This window comes from Myotis brandtii, unplaced genomic scaffold (assembly GCF_000412655.1).
Source record: "Myotis brandtii unplaced genomic scaffold, ASM41265v1 scaffold62, whole genome shotgun sequence".
In the NCBI taxonomy this organism is placed as follows: Eukaryota; Metazoa; Chordata; class Mammalia; order Chiroptera; family Vespertilionidae; genus Myotis; species Myotis brandtii.
This window is the reverse complement of record NW_005370366.1, coordinates 1338476-1363413: the sequence shown is the minus strand read 5'-3', so window position 1 is coordinate 1363413 and position 24938 is coordinate 1338476. Positions and strand designations below refer to the sequence as shown.

The 24938-nt window shown below is 38.6% G+C and overlaps 1 protein-coding gene across 4 annotated transcripts in view; it reads right to left on the bottom strand.

Annotated features, from left to right (window-relative positions):
- Positions 1-24938, bottom strand: part of XPO4 (exportin 4) — a 144062-nt gene that overhangs the window by 11093 nt on the left and 108031 nt on the right. For 3 of the 4 annotated variants that reach the window (XM_005879996.2, XM_014528146.1, XM_014528147.1), the window contains 9 exons: positions 17128-17304; positions 16362-16504; positions 15154-15299; positions 14161-14338; positions 8488-8647; positions 7785-7954; positions 6562-6736; positions 2864-3157; positions 1427-1607 (listed from right to left, as the gene is read on the bottom strand). In XM_005879996.2, the coding sequence (XP_005880058.1) occupies positions 1427-1607; positions 2864-3157; positions 6562-6736; positions 7785-7954; positions 8488-8647; positions 14161-14338; positions 15154-15299; positions 16362-16504; positions 17128-17304 (1624 nt within the window). Of the gene's footprint in view, positions 1-1426; positions 1608-2863; positions 3158-6561; positions 6737-7784; positions 7955-8487; positions 8648-14160; positions 14339-15153; positions 15300-16208; positions 16505-17127; positions 17305-24938 lie in introns of all 4 variants that reach the window. The other variant, XM_014528145.1, reaches the window with a different exon arrangement.

Genomic DNA, 24938 nt, shown 5'->3' with positions numbered 1-24938 from the left:
ATTCCCAGGTGATTCTAATGTGCAGCCAAAGTTGAGAACCACTGCTCTAAATGCTCTTAACAGCTCTCCCTCCCTTTCAGTATCAGCTCTGATTTTTTAGTCAAATTACTCAGGGTACTGAGCTCTGACAGGGTGCTTACGTCCTGGAAAGTCTACAGAAAAGTTACCAAGAGCCCATCAATCAACAGATACAGTGTGTGAAACTGCAGGTTGGTATAAAACTAACTTTTCAAGGAAAAGGCTCAGTAACTAATTCAGGATTTAAAGGCTCACAACCTGGAAAAGGTTGAGAACTCCTGAATTAAAGACTGACCTAAAGAAATCAGAAAGCATGGGAATAACACTCGTGTGAGAGGTGGGCCTGGCACCTGGCAGAGTGGCCATTTCAGCTTTGGTATAGGAAGGAAGCACTGAGGGGATGTGGGACAGGGCCTTGAAAACGGTTTCACTTGGGGGCTCATTAATACACAGACACCGAAAAGAATTGTCCAGTGAATAAGGAAACAGAGAAAGAACAAGCTCAAGTATAGGGCATAATAAGGAAAGTGGAAAGTTACAGCACCCAGCTCAAAAAGAGAATCTTATAAGGAAGAAGTGTCCACAACAATAAATATCTGCAGAACTTAAAAGGAGATGCTCAACAGGATTTGTTTTTCTCTTAAAAAGCAAGATCTTTTTTGTGTTAAGGGAAGGTGAGCCGTGAGGTAGGAGGGAGGTAAGAGAATACTCTACAAATACATAAGGTTTCAATTACTGGTGAAGTTCTCACCTACAATAACTCCAGGCTACCAGGCACCAAGCTCAGAACCAGAGACTTCTGAGCTCATCCATGAACACTCTACACTCTAAAGCACACCCACTGAAAAGTTAAGAAAGTTAGCGGAAGGATGACTGACTTCCCCAGGGTTCTGCTGTCCGTGAGCCACTAAGTTACTCTCCCAAGGGTGGCCTGTGAGCTCGAGGTCAGCATTTCCCACCCCAACACGGATTCCCAAGCCTCACTCTGGAAGGCTTTCCAGGGCAGCCACCTCAGGACATGGAGGGACCAGTCACTAAAGCATAACTCTGAAGTCTGGTGCCAGGATGTGATCTAGTCCTGCAATTTACTGCTCCAGATCTGTGGGCAAGTGTTTCCTGCACCTGTTTCTCATCTATAAAATGAGTGTAACAGTGGTACCTACTTCGCGCCATTTTGATAGGAATAATACCTGGCATTTGGTAAGAACCTAACAGGTGCAAGATTTTACTATTCTTCTTACAAGAGGAAAGCCAAGCAGGGAAGACCGGGGGTTCCGCCCTCACTTTAGTGACCAGAGATGACATTTTCATCTATTCTGTAAACTGAACTTCCTCATAAGATTTTACTTAACAAAAATATCCTTTAACAACAACAACAAAAACAATAATAACAAAGTTCACACCCTACCTGTATCACTGAAGTCTATGAACTCTTTTGACAGAAGGTTTGTAAGAAGTTCCATAATAAGAAGTAGGTCCTGATATTGTTCCTCCTCCGCTGTGACATCCACTCTCTGCCGCCCGAAATTATTCTTAGAATATACTTGCAACAAAGTGAGGCAGGCTTCATATAAGTTCATCGCTTTGGACTGTAAGAAAGCATGCAGAAATTAGGCTACCAAAAAAATATATAAATATTAAATTTAAAAATATAATCTAATACATTTACTCTAAATCCCAATGATCTCAAATGCTTGTTTTAAACTACATTAAAACATTAATAAAAATGAAAAATTACACACTAATTAGTCATGCTTAAAATATTAGCAGTTTTCCAGCAATAAAATATAATATCCATTTTTTTTATTCACTTGACTAGAGATGATAAGACTTTGGCAACAGAACTACTTTATTGCTGCTATTCAACTTCTTCATTGATTTTAAGATTTAAAACTGTATAACTTCCAAAAACACAGAGTACCAAACAGTGGTCTTAAACATGAGAATGGCACTGTCATGCCCTCTCAATAATTTAACTGTGACTACATTTTTAATATTTTAAATATAACCTCACTTTCAAGTAGGTTCCTTTGATCTAATAAAAAAAAAAATACAAGTCAGGAGCCCATATTAAATGATTTGGATAAGATTTAAGCTAATCTGCTGCTAACAAGTACAAATATATGTTTAAGGCTGTTTTTAAAGAGCTTTCTAAACAATTTAATGGAACAAAAATACATCTTTGCTTAATAAGTATAAAATAATTTAGTATGTCTAAACACTTATCTGATTTACAAAACAGATTATACAAACTGCCATTAAAATTTTTAGGCCTGCCCTGCCAGCGTGGCTCAGTGGTTGAGCATTGACCTATGAACCAGGTCACAGTTCGATTCCTGGTCAGGGCACATTCCCGGGTTGTGGGCTCGATCCCCAGTGGGTGGTGTGGAGGAGGCAGCTGATCATTGATTCTCTTTCATAGTTGACGTTTCTATCTCTCTCTCCCTCTCCCTTCCTCTCTGAAATCAAGAAAAAAAAAAAAAAAAGAAAACCCTTAAAAAATATTTTTAGGCCTTAGTGTTCTACCATAGAGAAATTGGTCAAAGTTCTCTACCATAATTCATTTGTTTTATCAAATATTCCTCATTTGAATGATTTGATCTAATAGCATATTAGCCCAAAGAAATTACTAATTATTAACATGTGTTTAGGGCAAGAATTTATATTCATTCAACATGCCTTACTCTGAATTCTAATTTCTTTTGAAAACAGTATTTTGAAAAACCTTCTGGAGGCATAAAAACATTTCAGATAATATGCATTAAATTTGAAGGCAAGTACCTATTATTTTGTTATAGCTTTAAGGAGTTTTAATCCTGAAGGAATAAACTTTGAAAGCACTCACCTCTCCAAGATAACATATCTGTTTATGTGCAACTTCAACAAAAACTTCTATTATGAGATTGACAGTCTCGGGGGTATTTTTGTAAACTTCCATCAATCCAATGCAATTGGTAAGGAAGTCCATTAAGAAATTAAAAAGGATCGCGACGTTGTCAATCTGGGTAGCCTCGGCAATGCCACACAGGGCCTCTAGCGTGGCAGTGATTTCCTGCTTGGCCTCCTCTTGCTGGCACATCTGCTGAAAGTTTTCCTGATTTATCACCCTTAAGAATCGCTGCTGCAATGGCTGAAGAACCTATAAAAACAAAGCATGGATTTTCTAAAAGGCTAATTCACATACCTTATTTTTTTCTTCATCTTTACTTCCTCAACTAAGAAAAACAGTCACTTTCCAAAACATTTTTAACTGCTGGAGGTAGAAAAAGCACAGAAAACAAAGAATTCTGAACCACACGTTATATTCCCCATTTTGAGGGTCATCAAAACTTCTGTACGAAGTAGACATTACCTCACGCCTGTTAGAATAGCTGTTATCAAAAAGACAAGAGATAAATACAGAAGGTCCTCGGGTTACGTCGGAGATCCGTTCCTACGGCGCGTCGTAACTCGATTTTCTCCGTAAGTTGGAACCCACCTACATAAGCACCTACGTCACTCACATGGAGCACATACACAGCAGGAATGAAGTGAAACAGTAAAAAAAGTTTAAAGAAAGATAACAATTCCTGACCTTTACTTGTGGTAAATAAATAAACATAAAGTACATATGTACATACGTCGATTTTTTTATAAATAAATGGGAGATGATGATGTAACCACGAAACGACATACGTCGAGTCCGACGTAACCCGAGGATTGTCTGTACTGGTGAGGATGTGGAGAAAAGGGAACCCTCCTGCAATGTTGGTAGGTTTGTAAACTGGTGCAGCCACTATGGAAAATAATATGGAGGTTTCTCAAAAAATTAAAAATAGAACTACCACATGACACAGCAATTCCACTTCTGGGTACATATTCAGAGGAAATGAAAACACTAATTAGAAAAGGTATCTGCACCCACATGCCCATAGCAGCATTATATACAATAGCCAAGACATGGAAACAGTCTAACTTTAAATGTCCATTGATGGATGATGGATAAAGAAAGCTGTGGTGTATATACATCATGGAATACTATTCAGCCATAAAAAAACACACGCAAAAATATCCTCTATTGAGACAACATGGATGGACCTTTTTTTAAAAAATATATATTTTATTGATTTTTTTACAGAGAGAAAGAGAGAGGGATAGAGTTAGAAACATCGATCAGCTGCCTCCTGCACACCTCCTACTGGGGATGTGCCCGCAACCAAGGTACATGCCCTTGACTGGAATCGAACCTGGGACCTTTCAGTCCGCAGGCCGACGCTCTATCCACTGAGCCAAACTGGTTAGGGCAACATGGATGGACCTTGAGGGCATTATACCATGGGAAATAAGTCAGACAGAGAAAGACAAACAATGTATGATTTAAATTATATGTGGAATCTATTTAAAAACATACACACACAAAAAACAAAAGCACCAAACTCACAGAAAAACTTTTGTTGTTTCCAACAGTAGGGGTGGAGGGAGGGGGATTTGAAGACAGGTGGTCAAAAGGTACAAACTCACAGTTATAAAATAAATATAAGCACTAGGGATGTGATATACCAGCAGTCACCAACCTTTCGGACCTTGAGGACCACCTGTTGGCGACCGCTGTGATATACAACTTGATGATTATGGCTAACACTGTATGACACATAGGAAAGCTGTTAAGAGAGTAAATCCTAAGCATCTTCACAAGGAAATTTTTCTTTTTTGGTTTTTCTTGTATCTATATGAGATATGAGATGATGGATGATAACTGAACTTATTTCACATTATATGTAAGTCAAACCATTATGCTGTACACCTTAAACTTATATAGTGATGTATGTCAATTAAATCTCAATCCAGCAAAAATTATAATTCATGGAAAAATCTAAGTGCATGCTATCATCTCACTTCCTTAAGTAATTTAGCTTTAAGAAAGAAAGAAAGAGAGAGGGAGAGAGAAGGAAATCCCGTAACTCACAGGACACAACTTCAATGCCATCCACAAAATTCAGCCACTATCCTCATCTCTTTCCAATAAAACATTAAACCTCAAAGTAGGGACTGACACTGTGTTCTACAGGGATAGGCAAAAGTAGTTTTCCAGTTTGAGTACACAAAACAGAGTTTATTCTTAAATTTTTTTATTTATTTATAATAATTTATGTATTAATTGTTGTATTATTTTCCATATGAACAACTATAAACCTACTTTTGCCCCACCCTGTATAAAGGGCGAGAGGGTAAATATTTTAGACTGGGCAGGATATGCCACCTCTGGCCCAACTACTCCGTTACAACTATGCTGTCATTCAGACATAGCCATGGACAACATGTAAACAACTAAGAGTAACTGTGTTTCAATAAAACTTTATAGGAACAGACAGCACACTAAATTTGGTCTGTGTGCTACAGTTTTCCAACCTCTGTTCTACAGGGTCAAGCCCAATACAAGCACCTGCCTGGTTTTTCCCTTTTCAACTCCTCGTAGTATAGGACATAACTATGGATACTCAGTTATGCCCTGAGTATAAGAGTCAATAGACATATTCATGAAGGTAATATCTTAATTCTATTTAAACCTGTACATATAACACAATTATTTCAACTAAAATACATGGTCAGCCTGGTTTTTCTGGTTCTGAAGTGACAACTCCCTAATGTCTGCCCCTTCTAGTCTCAAGGACTATAGGTCGGTAACCTACATACAATGGTAAGTCTTGGTTCCCAATTTAAAGCTTATTATGTGAGGCAATGTCCATGGTGGTTGTTATGAGTTGAATTATGTCCCCGCAAAATTGTTATGTTGAAGTCCAAACCCCGAGAAACTCAGAACATGGCCTTATGTGGAAATAGGGCTGTTTTCAGATACAATTAGTTAAATTAAGATCAGGTCATTAGGAAAGATTCCCTAATCCAGTATGACTGGTGTCCTTATAAAAAGGGGAGATTTGAACACAGGCACACAAAACATGGAAATTTTCATGTGAAGATGAAGACAGAGGTAGGAGTGGTGTGTCAACAAGACAAGGAATGCTGAAGATTGCCAGCAAAGCTCCAGAAGTTAAGAGAGGCCTGGACCACATGATCCCTCACAGCCTCAGATGTAACCAACCCTTGGACACCTGATCTCAGACTTCCTGCCTTCAGAGCAGTGAAATAATGAATTTCTGTTTAAGCCGCTAAGTTTGTGTTACTCTGTTATTGCAGCCTTAACAAACTAATACAATGGTTAATTTGTATCTCCTTGTTGAAGACAAAAGAACATTTCACTGATTCTTAGTGAAGAATTAATATACCACTTCAGATTCTCATTTGAGTTGGGGAGAAAAATATACCTAAACTGCAGAACACTTGCAGAATAGTGATAATTAACATTCAATATCATCACAAGCAGATACAAACAAATCATAAGATGACATTTACAAAATAATAAGCTTCAACCCATACATTAGAAGGGAAAAATAACAGAAAAGCAATGACCAATGTTTATATCTCCAGTGACTATTTTATGGCAATACATAGATAAAACAACAAAGTTCCACCAGAGGGTGCTATCAGTATCAGGGGAACTGTTACCTCAGTCCAATACTGTTGTTTGGTTTCTGTGTCCATCTGTGCAAAACCTCCCAGGACAAGGGCCTTCATCAGCGTCCTCTGCACCGGACTGGACAGAAAATTCAGAGGAGGGCTTCGGGTCGCAAACTGTTTAGCTAAATTCCACCAGTTTTCACACTGGATTACTAGGTTTGCCCTATGGGCAAAAACAACAAAAGATAGATGTACCACTTAGATTGTATGTAAAATAAGTAAACAAAATGGAAGGTGCCAGGATTTAATTAATTTTATTTATTTATTTAATTTTATTGATTTCAGAGAAAGGAAGAGGGAGTGACAGAAATATCAATGATGAGAGAGAATCACTGATCAGCTGCCTCCTGTACACCTCCTACTGGGATTGAGCCCACAACCTAAGCATGTGCCCTGACCGGGAATTGAATCATGGCCTCCTGGTTCATGGGTCGATGCTCAACCAGTGAGCAACACTGGTCAGGCTGGATTTAATTGATTTTCAAGTATAGTAAACTGGGCATAGAATTTGGAGACCCACAAGCTTGCATTCAAATCCCATTGGTAATCTGACTATGTAAAATGTATTTAACCTCTCTTATTAAATCAGTCTCCTGATCTGTAAATAGGGATAACAATAGTAAAAACAACATTACATCTCTTGGCTGAGATTGATGTGATTAAATAGGATACTTTATATGAAATGCTTGGAAAAGTACCCAGTATATTATAAGAAATCAGTAAGTAGTAGCCAATGACAATAGTAATAATAATAATCGTATTCCTATGCAGTAAGAAAAATGAAAACATTTCCAAATCTGTTGTAGAAAGCAATTTTTAATTACTAAATTATCAGCTTTTCTCATCTTCAAAATGGGATAATACTAATAGGATACCTGAATAATCAAATGAAACTATTTTATTGTAAAGTTTTTTAAAACTTTAATATATAAATAAATTACTAAATTAAATACGTATGGTACTCATAAGATACTTTCATACCAAATCCTTGAACAGTCAATGCAATCCTCACTTGTAACACAGGGAAACCCTATTTGCACTTGTAATAATAACCTGACACTGTTTTTTAAACACACTGCTCCAAAAATGCAGGATCTACCTAGACCTTAGGATCAATTGTTGTCACTTGCAAAGTCTACACTAAAAAGCAAGCTCATTACACACACACACACACACACACACACACAGCCTGATTCTTACAATCAGCTTACCTTTCTCTTCTTTCCACCAAAGTGACAAGGAGCTGCACAGTGTCACTTGCAAGGTCCTGCTCACTACTCCACACTGAGAGGTTGCTGATGACTTTCTGTAAGAGGTAGCCAATAATCCACTGAGAACCCTCAGTATCTGCTCCAAATGCTGTACTGAATGGTAGACTTATCTTAAAGAGAAAACCAATTTTTTAGGTCAGAAAGAATGATCAGCTAAAAAAAAAAAAATCCATAGAAAAATAAAACTGAAATTAGCATCTAAATATGAAGTGCTGCTCACTTTACATCATTTTATAAATTCATATCCGTAAGTCCAAAAGAGACATCCTCAATCCACTTAATGTTTTCCAAAGTGATTTTTAAAAATTTATCTTTATTGCTGGAAGTATTATCCAATGTGATTTTATTGTTCACTGTATTGTTATTAATACACTAACATGATATTTACACAAATTCAAAGAACATAAGTTAATCTGTTCTCAAACCGTAATCTATAACTTAATATTGGTTAAAGTACACTGAATTAAATGATGTGCTCTAAGAAAAGTTATTAAAATAGCATGTCACTAATGCAGTTCTCTTCAATGTGGAAAATGTTCAGCTTAGTCACATTTTGATAATAAAATCTCCAAGAAAATGTTCTCATTTCTCTAACTGCCATAATCATAAATCCAAATCAAGTTAAATAGTTTTACATTCTGACCTGATCATATAGCTTCTCATCCACCAGGAGATAAGTCTTTGCCCAGCGTTTTAGAAACCAAACAATATCTTTGCCCATTTGAGGGCTTAGCAGATCAGTGAGATCTGCTCTTATTGCTCGAGACTCAACTTCCGAAACTCTGAGAACAGCAGATAACAGCCTATGGGTACAAAAAGAAGTCATTATTCTTCGTTTATTAGTTAATTTCTTCATAAAAGACCTTTTTTTGTTTCCCAACTCTCTGGATTTAGGCCAGGTTATTCTTGAAATTTTCATTAATAACGCTGTAGACAAATGCCCTACTTTGTTGCTGATCTTTCAGGAAGCAGCAAACAAGACAAAGAAATGGAGAGGAACTGTGGCCAGAGATAACCTTCTGTTGAAGTTGTACCTGCATTACTATCTAAAGAAATTTTTCAGATTCAAAATGGAGAAATACATAAAATTAAAAGTTCAGAGTAGCCCTGACCAGTGTGACTCAATTGGTTGAGCATCATCCTGTACACTAAAAGGTTGCCAGTTCGATTCCCCATCAGGGCACATGCCTGGGTTTCGGTTGCCAATCAGTAGGCAACCGATTGATATTTCTCTCTCACATGGATATTTTGCTTTCTCTCCCTCTCCCTCTCAAGTCAATAAAAATATATACAATACAATAAAATAAAATTTCAGAGTAGATGCTAACATTTTCAGCACACCATCACTACCTAACAGTGACATAATTAGCATTGGTCATTTTATGGTGCAGGGTCTGGTAATAGACTTATCCAGAATGTTTTGAATATTGAGTCCTGTCTTTAAATCTGATAGTCCTGTCCCAGTCAGATGGCTCAATTGGTTGGAGTGTTATCCTGTTCATCAAAAAGACTGCAGGTTCAATTCCCGGTCAGGGTACATACCTAGGTTGCAGGTTTGATCCCCAGTAGGGATGCTTACGGGAGGCAACCAACCAATGTTTCTCTCTCACATGGATGTATGTTTCTCTCTCTCTCTAAAAAACAAACATATCCTTGGATGAGGATTTTTAAAAAATCTGATAGTCCTATTCATTTCCTATAAAACTTGATTCTTAATGGTATTATAAAATTAAAATCTTACTGGAAAAATCACCTACATGGTATATGTAATGTCCTTTTCTATACTACATAATTAACAATGCAGCATGACGTGCAGATAAATAAAAAAAGCCTTTGTTCCAGAATGGGATTAAGGGAACACATAACTAGACATGATATATATTTAAGTTGCCTTTAGCTAAAGGCAAAGAAGCGAAGATTTAATTAAAAGAACCCATTACCACACCATTTTGTGAATATCAGTGCTAAGAAAGGGGTTTTAATCACAGGAAGTCTGGCCACTACCTTCCTACTACTCTCAAGATAACTGAACTGTCTCTTTGTAATGAAATCATACAGACATTTCAGTTCTTTATCCAGTTGGATGTCCCAGAAATACCAGATACTACTGATCACTCTGCCCTTTTGAAATGTCTTCCTTTGTACCATATTTTCCATATTTCCCCTAATTTGTTTCTTACTCTTCCTCGGGTTATGACATCCTCTTGTCCTCTGATCTCCTTCTTCTTTTAAACAGTTGGTTTCTAAGGTTCTGTCCCTAGAACCTCTTCTTTTTCACTATATATACTCCCTTCACCACCAGTGTTCAAACTTTAAAAAAATTATTTTAGGGTGCATGTAAACAATAATATCCTGACAACTTCACAATACATTAAAATTTTCCTATAAGAATAAATAGTTTTGGTGAGACAGAATTTGATGTTTTTAAGAGGCTGTTCTTCTCTAAAACAAAGAAATCTCATTAAGACATCTAGTAGAATTTTTTAAAAGAATAGTTTTAAATATTATAATTTTCAGCCTAATAGAATTTGAAATAGCTGGAGTAGCCACTTAAACTTATGCACTGGAATTTAATTACCATGCTGTTGCGATACTCACCACCATCCATTTGAAAAATAAACAAGTTTTTAACAGTTGGAAAACAGATATGTCTAGCTACTAAAATATAATTTTATAAAATTTCCAATGATCGTAAGACTTTTAAAATGTCTTCTATATTGAGTTATTACAATACTTAGTAGTACACAATTGCACAAAATATCAACACACATTTAAATTATTAAACATAAATATGTCTGAATGAGATTGATGTAGCAGGGTTTTATTTTTTAAAAAAATTTATGTACCTGTGAAAAAGTATTTCTTACTGCTAAAATAAGACAGAGTTGAGTATAATTTGGCTCTTGTTTTTCATTTTAATAGATAAAAAGACGTGAAAACTCATTCATGTAAGGAAATTGAAGGCATTTAAAAAATAGCAGAGCCCTAAATTATCTGAACTTGTTGCAAGTTATATGCCAAAAATCACTAGAGCTCTACTACCAAAAACTATTTTTAATAACATGATAACTGACAGCTTTATTAAGTCACTCTTCAGTGGTATTTAAGGCAAAGGACTGAAAACCTCCTGACTTATAAAATTACTGGTTTACCATTACTCCAGTCACTCAATCCCAATACCACACTATCTGGAACTCTGCAGGTTTCTACACACCTGCCAACCCATCACAGTAAGACTTGGAACAAGGAAGAGTTTGCCCTTTTTTTTGGTAAAATGGGAGCAAGGTCAAGAAGAGTACCACAGGAAGATGAACCCTGGGCTCCGGGAGCCTGTCCTCATTCCTGCCTCTCTCCTCACCACTCTTGATCAACCCCAAAGTCCCCAAGAGCTGCCCCTGAAACACCTGTTATCCATCTGCCCTTCCCCCATCTTCACTCCACTAACGGAAATGCTTCCTAACTTACCAGCCATCCTTTATATCCAGCTTCCACACTGCAATCTTCTAATAAAACAATTTGATTAACTCACTTCCCTGTTTCAAACCCTTTCAACACTTTTAATCCAACTTCTTTGGCCCACCCTACTTCTCTACCTTCAACCAATACCTCTCCCCTCATGTGTGCACATGAGCCTCCTCTCACATGAGCCTCCTCTCACTTCTGGACTCTTTGCTAGGCTGCTGTCAGTGCCTGGAATACTATGTTCCTTCCTCTTTATGCTGCAAGTTCCCATTCATCCTCCAAGTGTCAGTTTAAATGCCAACTCTTGTCAGGAGCCCCTCCCTTGGTCCTCCTGCATCACTCTATATCACCCTTCTACCACATTCTCAGAGAAGTTGAAACAACTGAAAACATCACAATGTTGTTTTAGTTGCTGCTATCCCAAGATTGATACCCTGGTCCTACTTCAGTTCCTTCAGCGTGCTATCTGAACATACTTTACATTTCAGACAGCATTCAGTGTCCCAAATAACCCAGTCCTGGTATTATGGGAAACATGGGATTACCTTCTCAATTCATAAACCAGAAGTCAGCACAGTGAGTCAAAGAGAGCTTTCTTTAAAGTCTCACAACCTCTACTATCACTCTGGTCTGGAACAGCATCTTTCTCTGGATGACAGCAAATAGCCTCTTCACTGATCTCCTGCTCCCACTTCTGCCCCAGGTAGTTTACCCTCAATGCAGCACGGTCACCTCAAAACCCTACAAGAGCACCCACCCCATTCAGATCAGAAACTACAAAGGCCCAAAGACTTCACTGATCCCCGCTACTAGTATTTTCCTCTCTAACTCCATCTGCTACACAATTCTTTCTCACTCTGCTCCATCCACAGTAGCCACTCCTGCTGTTCTTGGATGACTGCCTGCGGTGGGCCTCGGCACCTGCTTTCACTGTTTCAATGTTCTTCCCGGCCTCCCTGGCCTCTCACCAACCCTAAGCCTTGGCTCACCAGACACCTTCTAAAGAAAGCCAACATTGACTCACTATTTAACGTTACAAGCAGTCCCTGAGTCTGCACTCCTGATTCCCGACCCTGCTCAGCTTCTTACCACAGCACTTATGGTCTCCTAACATACAACATAATTAACTGATTATCTCTCCCCTACAAGGAGCTTCAAAAGGGAAGCAATTTGTCTGTTTTGATCACTAATGTATCCCAAATGCCTTGAACAGTACCTGATATGTAGGAGGTATTCAACTATTTGCCAAATAATTTCAAGAAATGTAAATTAGTTTTTCAATCAAATAAGAAATATTTGTCCTATATACCATTTAATTTCACATTAATTTTCTAGACTAAAAAAAAAAAAAAAGACAATTTTTTTGGTGGTTGTTCCAACTCTCACCTTCTCCCTCCATAGTCTGTGCTCTCAGATACCAAAATGTTTTGCTCCCACAGTGATAACTGGGACTGGCAAAAATTGAAAAAGCACTGAAAATACAAGGAAAGCATTCCTGATGGTACTGCCCAGACAATAAATCTGACAGTACTGCTCAGGCAAAAAATATGACAAAGAATATCATGTGACAGCATGCTGAAATGAACTGCCTTTTAATTATCATTCACCATGAATCAAAGCAAAGCAAAAGCAATGATTTTCAGACTTAATCCTATGCCTATAGTCATTCTAAAAGGAACAGAAAACTTTTTCAATAGAGCCTTACTATTTTATTTCAAACAAGAGAATGCAAGAATAAAGGAATAAATTCCCAAACATTTCCTTGATATTAACTTATGAGTTCAATTTTTTAAAAATCATATTTTCTACTGCACAAGCTTAGTGATCTCCATGTATTTGGGCATTAAGTAAAAAGAATAAGGGGGCCCTAACCGGTTTGGCTCAGTGGATAGAGCGCCAGCCTGCGGACTGAAAGGTCCTGGGTTCGATTCCGGTCAAGGGCATGTACCTTGGTTGCGGGCACATCCCTACAGGTGTGCAGGAGGCAGCTGATCGATGTTTCTCTCTCATCGATGTTTCTAACCCTCTATCCCTCTCCCTTCCTCTCTGTAAAAAATCAATAAAATATATTTTAAAAAAAAAGAATAAGGGGGACAGCACCCTGTTTGAGTTACTGACTTTGCAACTGACAAAAACCAATGTTATTTCATTATTGACATTTCTGCCTGAAACCTAAATTTAAATAAATACACTGAAATTTATAATGCTGTTTACAAATTCACTTTTCGGAAGACATTTAGTTCAGATTTATCCCTCCTTAATGTCACCATTAAGAAGTAATGAAAAAGTTGCCATTACTATTAGAAAGATCAAAGTGAATTCTTTCATTTGAGGCACATAGTCTTTTACCTTCACTGACAGGGCTTTCAAGTTTCACATATTCAGGGTAAATATTTCTATTTTGTAAGATAACAATCCGTTTTCCTTAAGAAAGACACTAATGTGAAGTTTTAACTTTATGAACAATAAATACTTATTAACATTCATTGGGTCTCTAATAATCTCATATTCTGTTTCTTGCATTTAGAGTGCCTGTACCTGTATCAGTACTGCTTTCTGATGGATATAATCACAGTGCATTAGAGCAAATGTCCCCTCAAAGTCTCCCTGTATTCAGAATAACTGAATGCTTGTTCTCCTCAGTACTGGGTATGGCTGTCAATCTCACCAGAGTGGCATTGCTTAAATATACTGAGTACTTGCCGTCCTTGTTTATTTCAAGGCTTCTCCAAGTTTTATCTTCTTTCATGTATCAGATTTATAACGTACCTATCACTTGAGTCATCTACCCATCAACTCAGAACTTAATAAGACAGTATAAATTACAAGAGCACAGCTATAGAGTTCATATTACCTAATCACAGAATCTGTTCTGTTGTACCCTGGGATGGAAGAAGCCTTTTCTCCTGGAGATCCCAAAATTTGAAGTGTTGTATTACTGTCAACTTCAGATGAATGCTTCATGGAATATTCCATTATTTCTGGAGGTATTAGCGGAGTCTCTCCCTGAGTATCATCAGCTAAGAGGTAGCCTTCAGTTTAAAAAAAATTAAAAATGAACACTTAAGAAATCTACATTTATCAAATTGCACTATAAATGTTTTGTTTTATTTGATTTACATACATCATATAAATTGATGTAAATGTAAATTATAAATGTAATATGTTATTTCAAGTTTGATGAGAAGAAACGTTCTATTTCTTAGATAATTAACTCTCAAAAAAACAGGAAAAACCAAAGGACAAGTGTTTTAGTCAACAATTTTATCACTCATACTAATATGTAGGCTTTTTAATTTACTACCTTTTAATAATTTTCAGTAATATATTCTGTAATGTTAATAAGAATGCTACCATTATCTATGTCAAAACTTAATATTTAGGGATGCCTTTTCAAAAATTAAGATTTTTTCTTATTATTTAAAATACAGAAACACTGACAGTATGGTTACAGAAGAAGACTCTAAAAGTCAGACTGACTAGATTTGCATACTGGCTCCAAAAATTAATAGCAGTGTAACCATGGGCTAGTTCCTTACAACTCTTTAAGTCTCAGATTCATTTATAAGAAGGGGATAATAATAATGACAATAATAATACCTAAAAATAACACCAATTCAGTGGGCTACAATGATCTCTACATAAAATATTTGGTATGCAATTGGTACTAAATACATGTTAGCCAATATTTTTTAAAAAAATGCATCTGTAGCTGTAACATAGCAGCTGTTGCCAAATTTCATCCAATACTATGTATGGACTATTATTTTTAATACATGAAATTTATTTTTAAGGCTTAAACTGCTCAGCTGGCAATTACATTTTTAAAAATAAACAACCAACCAACCTGTAACTAAAATAAGCCAGTGAATATCTTCATATAGCTCATCAAGTATTTTGCTGTCAATGGTGCTTGAACCAGGTGAAGCAAGTAACTGCTGCTGATGTCGCTGTAACTGACCATGGAGCCTTGTTACTCTTTCTTCTAATAAACTAAAAGAAGAAAAAAATAATAGTTTCATAAAGTTCAGTAAGCAAAGACCTAGAATAACATAATTTCCATATCCTATCTAATAAAGCAGGAATATGATAATTGACCCTCACGCCATCGCAAAAGATGGCGGCACCCAGAGCCAATAAAGAGAGAATATGCTAATTGACTGCCCCGCCCTCAAAAATGGCAGTGCCCACAGCCAATAAGAAGGGAATATGCTAACTGACTGTCCCCCCCTCAAAGATGGCAGCGCCCACAGCCACGAGATGGTGGCACCCAGTCCCCTCAGCCCCACCGGGGTGGCAGGCGCATGGCAAGGCCGGGCCACCCCCAGGCGGGCCCAGCCACTCTGCATGCCTGTCTCCAGAGTCCCCCAGTCCCCTCAGCCCCCAGTCGCCCAGGGCCAGCTCGAGGCACAGGCAAGCCTTGGATGGCGGCTGCCCAGCTGTCCAGGGCCACCCGAGGCTCAGGTCACCAGGCCCGCCGAGGCTTGCGCTGCTGGCAGTGGCAGCAGCAGAGGTGTGATGGGGTGTCGCCTTCCCCTGATCACCAGGTCGCCTCCTGCCCCTGAGGGCTCCTGGACTGTGAAAGGGGGCAGGCTGGGCTGAGGGACCAGCCCCCCGTCCAGTGCATGAATTTTCATGCACCGGGCCTCCACTATTAACATAAATTTAAGATGTTGCACGAAAAGATATATACAAAAGTATTTATTATTATACACAGCTGTTCTCACAGCACTACAGGAACTGTGATTTATCATTTATAACAGAATTAAAATAGTGCTTTACAAATAATCAAGGTTTAAAACAGGCATTTGAAAGCTGGATATTCCAAGTTTTTATTGATATGGGTCAAATCATGTCTCACACCATGTTTCCATAATCTCTCTGCCATCTATGCTGTAGTACCTGGGCTCCAATGTAAAAGCCAAGGACTGCAGCCATGAGTGTGTTTCTGTCCATTTGCTCCAGTGTGCAAATCGGGTAGGGGTGTATAAAGTGCTCTTCAAGGAAGTGTAAGTACAGAGTATTTGCTCCATGGGTTCTCTGGCCTGTGTGTACCTTGTCAGAAGAGGTATACAGTGCTCTGCGGCAACTCTTCCTAGCATTCCTACACTGGCTAGTTGATCTGAAAACTGGTCTCGGTCATCTTCTTGAAGTTCACTTATTTCCTCTTCCTCACGAGAGGTCACACCATTGGCAGTCTGTTTTCAATGAGAGAAATAATCAGTAATGAGCTGTATGCCCTCATCCCGTAAGCCACGCATTTCTGTTGCACTATGAAATACCTTCCGCACTTCACGTGAGAAGGGGAGCTGGCCAGAGCTAACCTTCAGGGCAGCTGTCTAGAGACCCGTATCTAACTGTGCCGACAGCCTTACAGTCACCCAATGAGAGGGAGGGGAAAACACAGAGGAGAAAGAAGTGAAGGATATAAACCCACAGAACACATGTAAACACAGTTGACTGCCCACTAACAACCCACCTCCCACACCATAGAATTTAACTTCTGTCACTAAAAAGATCTGACATCTTTAAGATCCACGATCCATGTAAACACGAAGTCATTAATACTACTTGAAAACTAGGAAGACAAAGGTGGGTAACTGAAAATTGAAGAGAAAAAAAGTTAAACTACTAACTACATACCACAAAACATGGTGCACTTAGACAAGGGACCACTATAGCTCTCTAATGCTCTCAGCAAATATTTTGAAGAAGTTCAGTTCAAATTTCTAGCATTACACAACGTACAAGAGGATAAAAACTGACAAAATAGAGCCTATACTGGAACAGATTTTTAATCACAATCTGGCTTAAAACTTACCAAATTCCTTGTGCCATCTGGAGCGGCCAGGTGGCACTGAATATAGGAATTGAAGACTTGAACTGCATGCTGGGTAAAAAAGCCTTTATGGAAATGTTTGTCATCTTGGACCAAAGTCAGCCAGGACTCCAGCAACTTGTCATATGCTTCCATGTAGACCATGTCATCTTTATCAAGCTAAGAGAAAAGAAGTTTTACAAAATAATGGCCAGAAAAATAAGGTGGGCATTATAACAAGAGTCAAATAGCTATACATATAGTTTTATAAGTTTTTCCTTTACTAAAGGTTCCCAACTATCCTATATAATAAAAGGTTAATATGCAAATCGACCAAACAGCAGAATGACCAGTTGCTATGATGTGCACTGACCACCAGGGGGCAGATGCTCAATGCAGGAACTGCCCCCTGGTGGTCAGTGTGCTCCCACAGGGGGAGTATTGTTCAGCCAGAAGCTGGGCTCACAGGCTGGTGAGCGCAGTGGCGGTGGCGGGAGCCTCTCTCACCTCCGGGGCAGCGCTAAGGATGTACAACTGCCAGCTTAGGCCCGCTTGGACATGCCCTGAGGGGTCCCAGACTGCGAGAGGGCACAAGCTGAGAGACTCCCCCCTCCCCGAGTGCATGAATTTCATGCACTGAGCCTCTAGTTATTCAATAATCTAGCTGAGTTCAGTCTAAAATTAATCAATTCAAACATTGCAGTAAATATGTGTAGGCTTTGAATTAAACTTTCTAAAACCTAACTTAATCTAAATAAATCTTCACAAAAAGGAATTAATGTTTATTTCTTAAGCCCTAACCGGTTTGGCTCAGTGGATAGAGCGTTGGCCTGCAGACTGAAAGGTCCCAGGTTCGATTCCGGTCAAGGGTATGTACCTTGGTTGCGGGAAGAGGTCACCATTTGATTCCCAGTCTGGGCACATGCCCGGGTTGTGGGCTCCATCCCCACTGGGGGGCATGCAGGAGGCAGCCAATCGATGATGTTTCTCCCATCGATGTTTCTATCTCTCTATCACTCTCCCTTCTTCTATCTCTAAAATAATCTATAAATATATATATACACACACATACATACACATATATATATATATGAAAAGATTAGCTAGTTCAGTGCCTTTGTAGAATGTTTTTTCAAATGAAAATATTAACATTTTTCTGTAGTTAAGAGACCTGTTAGAATGAAAATATAAAATGTGTACTTACTACACACTTTTAAATCATTTATTAAAAATGGAGAAAGAGCCCAGCAGCTGTGCTCAGTGCTTGAGCACAGACCTATGAACCAAGAAGTCACGGTTCGATTCCTGGTCAGGGCATATACCCAGTAAGAAGTGTGCAGGAGGCAGCGATCAATGATTTTCTCTCATCATTGATGTTTCTATCTCTCCCGTCCTCTCTGAAATCCATAAAAAAAAAATTTTTTTTTTTTTAATGGAGAATGAGCCCTGGCCTCTTTTGCTCAGTGGATAGAGTGTCAGCCTGTGGACTGAAGGGTCCTGGGTTTGATTCCATTCAAAGGTAGATACCTTGGTTGCAGGCTTGATCCCTGGCCCTGGTCAGGGCATATGCGGGAGAAAACCAATCATTGTGTCTCTCTCACATCAATGTTTTGGTCTCTCCCTCTCCTTTCCACTCTCTCTAAAAATCAATGGAAAAATATCCTCAGGCGAGGATTAACAACAACAACAAAAATGTAGAATGACTAGCTTAATCAGCATATTTAAGAATGTGGTGAACCCAGCTGGTGTTGCTCAGTGGTTTAGCATCAACCCAGGAACCAAGAGGTCACCAGTTTGATTCCCACCAGTTTGTGGGCTCAAGCTTCCATAGATGTGTGCAGGAGGCAGTCAATCATGACTCTCTCTCATTGATATTTCTATCTCTTTATTCCTCTCCCTGCCTTGTTCTCTAAAGTCAATAAAAACATATTTTTTTAAAAAAGGATGTGGGCCCTACCCAGTTTGGCTCAGTGGATATAGTATTGGCCTGTGGACTGAAGGGTTCCGTGTTTGATTCCGGTCAAGGGCACATACCTTGGTTGTAGGTTTGACCCGGGAGGCAACCAATTGATGTGTCTCTCTCACATTGATGTTTCTCTCTCTCTGTCTTTCCCCCCCCCTCCCTTCCACTCTCTCTAAAAATCAATGGAAAAATATCCTTGGGTGAGGATTAATAAAAAATAAACTTTCCCTCATAAAAAAAAATTGTGGGGAGAACGTCATTTTATAATTTTTTAAAAAAAGCAATAGGGCATACAGAGGAGTCTGAGGAAGATGCTGAGACCTTCCTACTTAATTAATAATCTAGATATATAATTTAATCTGTGTATCAATTTCTTCATCGCAAATTCACTAAATGACCATTCAATGAAACCCAGAATACTTAGTGTCAAGCACTATGCTTAGCGTTAAAAACATAAATAATGTACCATTCATGCTTTTGAGCTTTGTCCAATGGGGAAGAGAAACAAACAGAAAATACAATAAAGGCCATTAGAAGCAAATAAAGATTTCCAGGTTAGTTTGTAAAAACAGGCATCTCTCATAAATAGTTACAAATAAAGAAACAGAGTCTTTGAACTATGTATATATGCACTCTTAAAAAGGTTTTGGCACAAACCACCATTTCTGACATTCTGTTAATAGGCAGTAAACCTAGAAATGCTAAAGGCCTAGAGACCTAATCCGTAACTTGCTTTTCTGGTTTCTACAGCAAATAGACTGTCCTAACCTACAAATGCAGAACTCTGGAACCTTCCTAAGAGAGTACTTTCATCAGTTTGTAAATAAGTCAAGAAAAACGCTGGAAGATCTACGTCAGGAAGTATTCCAGATTCAGCTGGACCACCAAAATACTACCACTAGCTCATGACCTCTAAGCATCAGGTGAACTGCTGCCAGTGAATTATTTCCTTGTGCCTTCAGCTTTTATTAACCCACAGCCTACAAAGAAAAATGGTTATTTTCTGGGTCAAATAAGCCTACAAAAAATTTAAAAAATTTTAAGTTATTTTGTAAAAATTTACTTAAGAATGAAGGGAAAGTTAAAAGAACTTCATTAGATAATTTTAATAAGAACTTAACATAACAAACCCAATTTTTATTCAATATTTTCCTGGCCCTGAAAGTACATACAGGTTACTAGTATGTCACCAGTAGGTTCTGCAACTTTCAGTGAAATCACGTACAACAAAACCAATTTACCATAGGCTGATTTTATGAAACAATGTTATTCGAGAACTTGTTGTATACTGAAAATGGACAACATTCTTTTAATGTAACTGGAACATATTCATCCCGTAAACCAGGGGTCCTCAAACTACGGCCCGTGGGCCACATGCAAATACAAATATTGTATTTGTTCCCGTTTTGTTTTTTTACTTCAAAATAAGATATGTGCAGTGTGCATAGGAATTTGTTCATAGTTTTTTTTTAAACTATAGTCTGGCCCTCCAACGGTCTGAGGGACAGTGAACTGGCCCCCTGTTTAAAAAGTTTGAGGACCCCTGCTGTAAACAGTCGATTCGTATTATTTGTGGTATGTATATATCTATAAAATTGCTGCAAATTCTGAATTAGTGAGCACAGAGTTAAGAGTTCCTTCTAGCCCTAACCGGTTTGGCTCAGTGGATAGAGCGTCGGCCTGCGGACTGAAGGGTCCCAGGTTCAATTCCAGTCAAGGGCATGTACTTTGGTTGCAGGCACATCCCCAATAGGGGGTGTGCAGGAGGCAGCTGATTGATGTTTCTAACTCTCTATTCCTCTCCTTTCCTCTCTGTAAAAAATCAATAAAATGTATTTTTTTTAAAAAAGAGTTCCTTCTATTTTTCACCAGATACAGGTAAACAAATCAACACATCACCTTGTTTTAAGTGTTTGTTTATAGACACCTCATTTAATATACATTGTTGATTCATAAACAATGAACTCATAGCCAACAATGCTGTAACTCGTGCATGAATGAAGCTTGTCTAATACCTGCATTTGTCCACATCACAGCCTCCTTGCTCTCTGGAACACCAGACAGCATTCAGCACAATGCAGACGGGCATTTTAAAAAGTGAAAACACTCAGTCAGTCACTGCACAAGAAAAACTTCAATATCTTATGACAAAAATAGGGAATAGCCCATTTCACACAAAAATGCAGAAAATGTATCACTGGAGACCATGAAAAGGACACCTGTTTGCAGGATACTAGTAAGGGCCGAAACAGGAAGGCAGGGCACCAAAAATGAAACTGCCTTATTAGACCTCAGCAGGAAACAAGCGAGCCAGGAGATTCTTATTATTCATCACTCTGTGTGTACCTGCCTGTGAATGATGGTGAAAGTGCTACCAGCTCTGATTTTGGAATTACAAATAGATTTCAGCAATGGGGCAAATTTGCAAATATGGAATCTGCGAAATATGAGGATTAATTGTACTTGTCTCTAATAGGTTCTAACTGACTGCTGGTTCTTTTTGCACATATATCATCAACATGCATTACCCTTTTGAAAACTTTGATAGCTTACAATTTTCTTGAAGGACAGTCAAGTTCTTGGTTCCATAAATGCGATAACATATTTATTAAGATATATAAATACCAATGAAAAGGATTAATTCAACCAATTTTTTCATTTCTACATCATATGTTTCCTTCCAGCCACTATACATACTGCTATAAGCACTAATCCAATTACAAACATAGTAAGTAGGTTTTGTTGCATAAATATAAAAAAAAAATAAACACTGTCAACATCCTTCAGCAAAATATGACGGTCCAGCCCTGACTGGCATGGCTTAGTGCTTAGAGTGTTGGCCTGCACACCAGAGGGTCAGAGGTTCAATTCCCAGTCAAGTGCATGTACCTGGGTCACAGGTTCAATCCTCAGCCATGGTCCAGGCTTGTGTTGGAAGCAACCAATCGACGTGTCTCTCTCACCTTTCTCTCTCTCTCCCCACTCTCCCTCCTCCTCAAAAAAAAAAAAGAGGGGGGGGGGGGGGGGGGCGGGGGAGAGAATATCCTTGGGTAAGGATTATAAAAATGAAATAAAAAATAAATAAATAAAATGTGATAGTCCAAATTCTTGTCACCAAATATTGAATGACGCTTCCCTGTGCAATGGCTTTGGAAATATACTGTCTGCTCATGAATTCTTGGTGATAATTTAGGGTACAGTCAGCTAGAACTCAGATTTCACTTATCCTATCAACTTCACCATCATTAAAGAGCCCAGAGTGCTGCTACCTCTTTACATTCATCTTCTGATTTGTTTTTCTCACAGTTAAATGTCTTATTCTGGCAAATTTCTTCTTTTACTCTGAGCAGAAAGTGAAAAATTCTTAATTCCATAGAGTGGAATTCAATGAAACTTAAAAAAAAAAAAAGACTTAAAAGATAATATCTCCAGACTTCCTTTATAGCTTTTTGAAAGGTCATGCCATACTTTGGAAAATGTAAGTCAAAAGCTGAAAATAACGAATAGCAGCTGTTTATTTCATTGTAGTGACTGAGTTCACTACAGTCATCCTTGTAGGTGATTTCATCATTCTTCCACTTTCTTATTATTTTAGACTTTTTTAAAATTATAGCTGGGAATTGATGAGTAACGGTGAAATACTTACTGAGGTAATAAAACAGCAAAACATTTCAAGATACAGGAGAAATCAGATCACTAAGATCCATAATGAATTTTAGACTTATGGAAGAATCTGAAATATCCATAAGGCAATTGAAAGATAGTAAATGCTCTTTTTGTCCCAAAGGCTCCAAGAAAGAACAGTCATGAAAAAAAAAATCAATATTTGAAATAGTTAGAACTGTTAAAAAAAGAAACTAAAAACAAGCCCCTGGTAGTATACTGAGAGTTAAAGAATGTAAAAAATCTGTTCAAGCATCATCTATGGTCATGAAATAGAGGATTCCATTCATTGTCTCCTAATTGAAGCTTAGCAAACGATTTTTTTTTTAACTTAAATTGAGAAAAAATGCCCTAGCCAGTTTGGCTCAGTGGATAGAGCATTGGCCTGTGAAATGAAAGGTCCCAGGTTCAATTCCGGTCAAGGGCACATACCCAGGTTGTGGGCTCGATCCCCAGTGGGGGACTTGCAGGAGGCAGCCGATCCATGATTCTCTCTCATCATGGATATTTCTCTCTCTCTCTCCCTCTTCCTTCCTCTCTGAAATCAATAAAAAAAATTTTTTAAAAAAAACTGCCCTTGCAGGTGTGGCTAGATAGTTAAGCATCGACCTATGCTCAAAAAGGTCGCAGGTTTGATTCCTGGTCGGGGCACACGCCCAGGTTGCAGACTTGATCCCTGGTACAGGAAGCAGCTGATAAATTGTTTCACTCTTGCATTGATGTTTTTCTCTCCCTCTCCCTTCCTCTCTGTCTAAAAATCAATTAAAATTTTTTGGGAAAAAATTAGGAAAAATTCCTGACGCAAGGTGAGCTTCCTCTTTTGGCAACAGATCTTCAAAAGGAACTGTATCTCCCATCCCACACTTCAAATATAAAAAATCGCCTAGCTGGTTTGGCTCAGTGGATAGAGCATCGGCCTGCACACTGAAGGGTCCCAGGTTCGATTCCAGTCAAGGACACATGCCCAGGTTGCAGGCTCAATCCCCAATAGGGGGCGTGCAGGAGGCAGCCAATTGGTGATTCTCTCTCATCATTGATGTTTCTATCTCATCATTGATGTTTCTATCTCTCTGAAATCAATAAAAATATATATTAAAAAAAAAAGATGAAGAAAAAAATCCTATCGTTAAAAAAAGTCTAAAAAGTCACTTATTATCCTATAAAATAAAGAGCTAATATGCAAATGGTCATCACGTCCTTGTGCCCTCATGCCAGGGCACCTCAGGCCGTGTCCCCCCACCCCGGCGCTGGGGCTGGGGGACCTGAGGCTGCAACCCCCGCCCCGGCGCCAGGGGACCTGAGGCTATGCCCCCTGCCCTGGTGATGGGCCAGGGGACCTGAGGCTGTGCCCCCCCACCCGGCAGGACTTGACGGGGGTGGGGCCGGCTGGGTCTGTGTCTCAAGCGATTTCGAAGCACGTGCGGGTGTGTGGGGACTTGACTCTGGGTCCCGCGGCGCACCCCAGACTCTGACAGGAGGGAGATTTTCAGATACATTTTACTAATTTTCTTTCATCTCTGAGACTTCTATTATAAAGGGCAAATAGCAATATTAAAATATTTCCCCTAATTAATTCCCTTTTAATGTGCATGAAGTTCGTGCACAGGGCCACTAGTATACACATAAAATTATACCTTATATATCAAGATTGCTCTTTTTCTCTAGTCTTGACTTTCTACTCTTGTTTAATTCTGATGGCCTTTTGCAAGCTGTAAATAACCATTTCATTTTAAATGTTCTTTTTATAAGCCAACAGAAATCTTGTAGGAAACAAAGAGAGTTATGAATAAAATAAAATAATTCCTAAAGTTTCAACTGTTATGCTCACTACCCTTTGTCTTTCTCTCTGACATATTCACTCTTCTAAAGTCCGCCTGATTCATAAACATTAGCTGTGAAGAGTGGCCTTAGGTGAAACAAGACACCAGTTGAAAGGTTAACTGAAAAGGAAACTGACTTAAGAATGTTTACTAACAGGATATTTGCTGAAGCATTACTTAAAACAGCACAAATAAATTCATTGAACCATTTCTAACACCAACTGCTGGCATAAGAAAAGCTCATCCTATATAATAAAAGGCTAATATGCAAATCGACCGAACGGCAGAACGACTGGTCGCTATGACGCGCATGACCACCAGGGGGACAGACGCTCAACGCAGGAGCTGCCCCTTGGTGGTCAGTGTGC